Below are 7,973 nucleotides of genomic sequence, written 5' to 3'. Positions count from 1 at the left end.
AAGTTTGGTTAATGTGGATTGATTCAAGTTTAAAAAAAGCTTTCAATTTTGAATGATTTTTAACCGGTTAATTGAGTTTACCCAGAAGTAAACTTTAGTTAAAATTTTCCAAAATATGCTTCTAAAATATAAATAATAAAACTTCTCTCACGAGTAAAATTTAAAATTGAAAAAAATCAGCACCCTGCCGCTTATCGAAATCAAACCATGTCATGCTTGTGGGAATTCGGAAAAAAAAATTTTTTTCCTCCAATCTGATCATATCTCTCGGGGTATGTTTTTCTTCTCTTCTGTTCCCCGAATAATTATACCCCTCTTGTTTGTATTTTTATGAAAAAAAATTGCACATTTCTCCCTTGAAGCTGTAATAATTTTTCAATTTTTGTTGGCCCTTCTGCCCCGCAAATTGGGACCTTGCTTGTGTTTTTGAGTTTTATTGTTTATTCTTGGGTGTCTCCCTTTTTGACCCACAGGAATGCCGCGTGGTTGATGATTTATTTGGATGCCACAAAAAATTTATATGTGGGACCTATATTTTTTACCGTTTTTTCCTCGTTTTTTTTGGGTTCATCGACTGCTGTTGCTGCACTCCAAACTTGTGGATGTGAGTTGACTGACTGACTGACTGACTATTCGAAAATGTTTGCAGTTATTTTGTTCACGATTCTTTACGAAGTCCCATCACAGCAATGACCGAATGTCTACTCTCTTTTCCTCTGTTGGTGCAACTTTTGACATGTTCTTGTTACATATTTTTGTATTTTTTTGTGAAAAGTATTCTGATATTTCTGTGACAAAAAACATTTTTTTCAAAGCCATCAGTTTAGTTTGGTCATCACTTTGCCATTTGCCATTTTGGTCGATCTATATCATTTTGTTCAAATTGATTATATTGTTAATTACTTTGTTTATTTTGTTTATTTCTTTTATTTTGTTAATTTTGTTTATTTTGTTTATTTTGTTTGTTTTGTATATTTTGTTTATTTTGTTTATTTTGTTTATTTTGTTTATTTTGTTTATTTTGTTTATTTTGTTTATTTGGTTTATATTGTTTATTTTGTTTAATTGGTTTATTTTGTTTATTTTGTTTTTTTTGTATATTTTGTTTATTTTGTTTATTTTATTTATTTTGTTTATTTTGTTTATTTTGCTTATTTTGTTTATTTTGTTTATTTTGTTTATTTTGTTTATTTTGTTTATTTTCTTCATTTTGTTTGTTTTGTTTATTTTGTTTATTTTGTTAATTTCGTTTATTTTGTTTATTTTGTCTATTTTGTATATTTTGTATATTTTGCTTATTTTGTTTATTTTGTTTATTTTTTTTATTTTGTTCGTTTTGTTGATTTTGTTTGTTTTATTTATTTTGTTTAAAATGATTATTTTGTTTATATTGTTTATATGTTTATTTTGTCACAATTATATGATCAGTTTGCACAAAAAAAAATTCGTCAGTTTGGTAATTTTTGTCATTTTTGTCATTTTTGTCATTTTTGTCATTTTTGTCATTTTTGTCATTTTTGTCATTTTTGTCATTTTTGTCATTTTTGTCATTTTTGTCATTTTTGTCATTTTTGTCATTTTTGTCATGTTTGTCATGTTTGTCATTTTTGTCATTTTTGTCATTTTTGTCATTTTTGTCATTTTTGTCATTTTTGTCATTTTTGTCATTTTTGTCATTTTTGTCATTTTTGTCATTTTTGTCATTTTTGTCATTTTTGTCATTTTTGTCATTTTTGTCATTTTTGTCATTTTTGTCATTTATGTCATTTTTGTCATTTTTGTCATTTTTGTCATTTTTGTCATTTTTGTCATTTTTGTCATTTTTGTCATTTTTGTCATTTTTGTCATTTTTGTCATTTTTGTCATTTTTGTCATTTTTGTCATTTTTGTCATTTTTGTCATTTTTGTCATTTTTGTCATTTTTGTCATTTTTGTCATTTTTGTCATTTTTGTCATTTTTGTCATTTTTGTCATTTTTGTCATTTTTGTCATTTTTGTCATTTTTGTCATTTTTGTCATTTTTGTCATTTTTGTCATTTTTGTCATTTTTGTCATTTTTGTCATTTTTGTCATTTTTGTCATTTTTGTCATTTTTGTCATTTTTGTCATTTTTGTCATTTTTGTCATTTTTGTCATTTTTGTCATTTTTGTCATTTTTGTCATTTTTGTCATTTTTGTCATTTTTGTCATTTTTGTCATTTTTGTCATTTTTGTCATTTTTGTCATTTTTGTCATTTTTGTCATTTTTGTCATTTTTGTCATTTTTGTCATTTTTGTCATTTTTGTCATTTTTGTCATTTTTGTCATTTTTGTCATTTTTGTCATTTTTGTCATTTTTGTCATTTTTGTCATTTTTGTCATTTTTGTCATTTTTGTCATTTTTGTCATTTTTGTCATTTTTGTCATTTTTGTCATTTTTGTCATTTTTGTCATTTTTGTCACTTTTGTCACTTTTGTCACTTTTGTCACTTTTGTCATTTTTGTCATTTTTGTCATTTTTGTCATTTTTGTCATTTTTGTCATTTTTGTCATTTTTGTCATTTTTGTCATTTTTGTCATTTTTGTCATTTTTGTCATTTTTGTCATTTTTGTCATTTTTGTCATTTTTGTCATTTTTGTCATTTTTGTCATTTTTGTCATTTTTGTCATTTTTGTCATTTTTGTCATTTTTGTCATTTTTGTCATTTTTGTCATTTTTGTCATTTTTGTCATTTTTGTCATTTTTGTCATTTTTGTCATTTTTGTCATTTTTGTCATTTTTGTCATTTTTGTCATTTTTGTCATTTTTGTCATTTTTGTCATTTTTGTCATTTTTGTCATTTTTGTCATTTTTGTCATTTTTGTCATTTTTGTCATTTTTGTCATTTTTGTCATTTTTGTCATTTTTGTCATTTTTGTCATTTTTGTCATTTTTGTCATTTTTGTCATTTTTGTCATTTTTGTCATTTTTGTCATTTTTGTCATTTTTGTCATTTTTGTCATTTTTGTCATTTTTGTCATTTTTGTCATTTTTGTCATTTTTGTCATTTTTGTCATTTTTGTCATTTTTGTCATTTTTGTCATTTTTGTCATTTTTGTCATTTTTGTCATTTTTGTCATTTTTGTCATTTTTGTCATTTTTGTCATTTTTGTCATTTTTGTCATTTTTGTCATTTTTGTCATTTTTGTCATTTTTGTCATTTTTGTCATTTTTGTCATTTTTGTCATTTTTGTCATTTTTGTCATTTTTGTCATTTTTGTCATTTTTGTCATTTTTGTCATTTTTGTCATTTTTGTCATTTTTGTCATTTTTGTCATTTTTGTCATTTTTGTCATTTTTGTCGTTTTTGTCATTTTTGTCATTTTTGTCATTTTTGTCATTTTTGTCATTTTTGTCATTTTTGTCATTTTTGTCATTTTTGTCATTTTTGTCATTTTTGTCATTTTTGTCATTTTTGTCATTTTTGTCATTTTTGTCATTTTTGTCATTTTTGTCATTTTTGTCATTTTTGTCATTTTTGTCATTTTTGTCATTTTTGTCATTTTTGTCATTTTTGTCATTTTTGTCCTTTTTGTTTTTTTTTCATTTTGTGTTTTTTTCCACTTTTTTACCACTTTTGTTTCGTTTTTTTGTAGCTTTTGTTTTTCTTTTTTGTCATTTTTGTAACTTTTGTTTCGCTTTTGTGTCACTTCTGTGTTAATTTCGTGTCATTTCTGTTTCACTTCTGTGTTACTTCTTTGACATATTTGTGTCACTTTTGTGTTACTTTTGTGTCACTTTTTTTACCTTTTTGTCAATTTAGTTCCACTTTTGATTTACCTTTGTGTCGTTTTGTCTTTATTTTGTTTCACGTTTGTGTCACTTTTAGTCAATTTTGTTTCCCTTTATTTCTCTTTTGTGTTTCTATTATTTCACTTTAAGTCATTTGTGTGTTATTTTTGTGTCACTTTTGTCACACTTTTTTTGTCACTTTATTGTCACTATTTTGTCACTTTTGTGTCACATTCGTGTCGCTTTTTTGTCACCTTTTTGGCACTTTTATCTCACTTTTGTTTTACCTTTGTGTCACTTTAGTGTAAATTTTGTGTTTTTTGTTCATTTTGTCAATTTAATTTTGCATCATTGTGTTGTTAACCTTGTATCACTTTTAGGTCACTTTTATGTCAATTTTGTGTCACTTTTGTTCCCTTTTTTCACTTTTGTGACACTTTTATGTCTCTTTTGTGTAACCTTTTTGTAATTGTTTTTTTTTTTTTCAACTTTCATGGCAATTTTGTTTTATTTTTGTCTCTGATTGTGTCACTTTTATGTCATTTTTGTGTGACGCTCAAAAAATAGACAGAAACAATACACACAAGTCACCAAAATGACACAAATGTGTCATAAAAATGACATAAGAGAGACAGAAATTTTTATGCCACTTTTTTCATACTTATTTTTGTAATTTTCTTTATTTTTTGTCGTTTTTGTTTCATTTTCTTTATTATTTTGAATCATTTTTGGTTCATTTTCGTGCAATGTCTGTGTCATACTTGTGTATTTATGTATAGTTTTTTGCCGTTTTCGACATCGACATCTTCATGACACATTTTATTATTGCATTATGTTCAATTAAATCATTTTTCAGTTTTGTTTAGTGTAACTTTAAATTATTATTTTTTTATGTTTACTTAAGCAGCTTAGCAAATGTTTACCAGACTAAGCTAAGCAAATGCTTTGAACTTTTGCTTTGCTTTATTTGGAGCGAATTTAAAGCTTGCAATTACTAAACCCATTCATATCACTTAGTGACCACTCAAATTTGGAAAATTTTTACCTTTCATATGGATTCGATTTATTCGTAAGTAAATCCATGTCACACTTTTTGGTGGATTTGTATCTTGCTGTTCATTTTGAGGTTGGCACGCAGAACTGCAGTTACTGTCACACACGATTCGGCCAGCAGCCCAGTCACAAAATTTTGAAGAAACCACGAAAAAACCAAGTCAAGAGAAGCACTGCCACCACTAAAAAAATGGGGCTCATTTTATGCTCGGCCGAGCCCACGAATTTAATGGGTGCTCGTGTTCATATTCATGTTGGGTTGAAATGATGAGTTGTTACTGGTGAACTATATGCATCCATGCCGTCGAGTTCATGCTTTCCTTTCTTCAAATTTACAGTAAATTGACGGGTGGTTATGCTGTTGACATCTGATGGGCAAAAAGTAACTGGAAAAAAATTTGGCTAAGGCACCGTTGGGATTGAAGTTGTTTAATGAGGTGAAGTCAAGCAGCAAAAAAAGGTTAATATTTTTGTCAACCATTTTTTTTATAAGAAAGCGAAATAAAAAAAAACTCTTGTAGGTGTATTTGTCCTTATAAGTTTTCTTACGAGTTTTCGTCAAAAATTTTCTTAATGGTTGCAAAATTCTCAATGTTTCGATCCGTGTTTAGCTCCCCGAACCAGGGCTGATTCTGTTCCAAATCTTTCAAATAGTTTACCAATTTTGGAAACCGCTGGCCATCAATGGGGACTATATAGTTTGCCGTAGATAGCGTTGTACAGATACTGATATCAGCCAGTGTTAGGGAACCACCAACTAAAAATTTCCCCTTTAAGGTAGCCTCCAGAAACTCATAGGCCTGGAATCCCTCGAGGTTTTCCGAAGGAATTTTCTTCGCACCGTGGTAGAAAAATGGAACCAGTGTAGCTCTCAGCCGGGAAAATAAAACTCCCGATTCAAAGTGCAGCAAAGCATTGATGCGCGCCTGGGTGATCAAATCCTTCCGTGGGTACAAATCTTCATTTTTGGCGTATTTTGAGATTAGATAGACGTTAATGGCATGACTGTCGTAAAGGGCAACTCCATCGTCTACGATTGTTGGCACGGTGTCTTGAGGATTTATCTAAAATCATTCAATATTAATTTAGGAAAAGCATTTAAAAATGGCTTTCTGAAACGTACTTACCTTCAAATATTCCGGAGTCAAGTGGTCTATGTTGGCTAGGTTTATGTATTCTGTTTTCAAATCCAAATCCAGAAGTCTGGCCACAATTTCGACAGCCCTACCCTTTGGCGATCGACGAGTTGTGTACAGCGTAATTGGAGCCTTTCCCTCGATTATCTTGTTTAACCGCAGATTAACGAATTACCAAAATTTTGCGGTTCTGGCAATAGACGAATTTATTCGCTGCCTTATCTCCGTCCGTTTATCAGTCTATCAATTCCGATGAAATTTGCATCGAATCATGAACAGCAAATGACAAAAATGACAAAAATGACAAAAATGACAAAAATGACAAAAATGACAAAAATGACAAAAATGACAAAAATGACAAAAATGACAAAAATGACAAAAATGACAAAAATGACAAAAATGACAAAAATGACAAAAATGACAAAAATGACAAAAATGACAAAAATGACAAAAATGACAAAAATGACAAAAATGACAAAAATGACAAAAATGACAAAAATGACAAAAATGACAAAAATGACAAAAATGACAAAAATAACAAAAATGACAAAAATGTCAAAAATGACAAAAATGACAAAAATGACAAAAATGACAAAAATGACAAAAATGACAAAAATGACAAAAATGACAAAAATGACAAAAATGACAAAAATGACAAAAATGACAAAAATGACAAAAATGACAAAAATGACAAAAATGACAAAAATGACAAAAATGACAAAAATGACAAAAATGACAAAAATGACAAAAATGACAAAAATGACAAAAATGACAAAAATGACAAAAATGACAAAAAAGACAAAAAAGACAAAAATGACAAAAATGACAAAAATGACAAAAATGACAAAAATGACAAAAATGACAAAAATGACAAAAATGACAAAAATGACAAAAATGACAAAAATGACAAAAATGACAAAAATGACAAAAATGACAAAAATGACAAAAATGACAAAAATGACAAAAATGACAAAAATGACAAAAATGACAAAAATGACAAAAATGACAAAAATGACAAAAATGACAAAAATGACAAAAATGACAAAAATGACAAAAATGACAAAAATGACAAAAATGACAAAAATGACAAAAATGACAAAAATGACAAAAATGACAAAAATGACAAAAATGACAAAAATGACAAAAATGACAAAAATGACAAAAATGACAAAAATGACAAAAATGACAAAAATGACAAAAATGACAAAAATGACAAAAATGACAAAAATGACAAAAATGACAAAAATGACAAAAATGACAAAAAATGACAAAAATGACAAAAATTACAAAAATCACAAACAGTTCGCTCTTAACTTTCAACGAGAACAGTTGTGTTTTCTGGGCTACCTTCGATTTGTACTCACGAGACATCGGGTTTTGTTAACAAATAGTAGAGCGAACGCGCTTATTGTTACGGCTGGGAAGTTAAAGATAGTTTTTTTTACAATTTGTGTTTCACATGACCGGACAATTTAGTTAAAAACTGCCAAAGTGCAAATAAGACTTTTATTACCACGAGATTAATAAAACGGGGTTATACCCAATTTGAGTGACTAGTGACCTAGTGAGTGACTGATAAATCTTTTGTGAAATCATACTTAACAGTGGTACCTTAAGCCTTCGCTGTTAAGCTGTTAGAAAGGGAAAAGGCTAGTGATTGGCTTCGGCTGGTCACGACCGTGAGATGGCCGCTGGCCAATCTCACAGGACAGGGGAAGGTTCTCCCACCTCTGAGCCCGAATCTAGTTTGAGACGTTCTTGGAATAATTCTGCCAACGCCGTAAAAACCGTTGACAGTAGTTTCGCTGGTCGTAAATTACCAGCATGGATGGATCCGATCAATGGAGAACTGTCGGTACTAGTAATGAAAGCGTCTGGTGAGAGTTGTGTTCTACCTGATAATCCATTTATTATCAAAAAGTCGATCGAGCTAGCAGTTGGACAGATCGAAGATGCTCGTCCTGAAGCGAAAGGCACCCGGTATGTTCTAAAAGTGCGCCAAACTCGTCAAATCGAAAAACTGCTGGAACTTA

The 7,973-nt window shown here is 29.1% G+C and overlaps 1 protein-coding gene across 1 annotated transcript; it reads right to left on the bottom strand.

Annotated features, from left to right (window-relative positions):
- Nucleotides 1–5,349: 5,349 nt before the first annotated feature.
- LOC129750826 (glutathione S-transferase 1-like) lies at nt 5,350–7,311 on the bottom strand. The gene is made up of 3 exons (XM_055745906.1): nt 7,288–7,311; nt 5,932–6,087; nt 5,350–5,868 (listed from the first exon to the last, which is right to left on the bottom strand). Exons 1-3 carry the CDS (start codon nt 7,309–7,311, stop codon nt 5,350–5,352), a joined length of 699 nt encoding a protein of 232 aa, XP_055601881.1.
- Between the last annotated feature and the right edge of the window lie 662 nt (nt 7,312–7,973).

The sequence above is a fragment of the Uranotaenia lowii genome, chromosome 3 (genome assembly GCF_029784155.1).
Source record: "Uranotaenia lowii strain MFRU-FL chromosome 3, ASM2978415v1, whole genome shotgun sequence".
NCBI lineage: Eukaryota > Metazoa > Arthropoda > Insecta > Diptera > Culicidae > Uranotaenia > Uranotaenia lowii.
The sequence above is the reverse complement of the archived record's forward strand: the minus strand, read 5'-3'. Positions and strand labels throughout refer to the sequence as shown.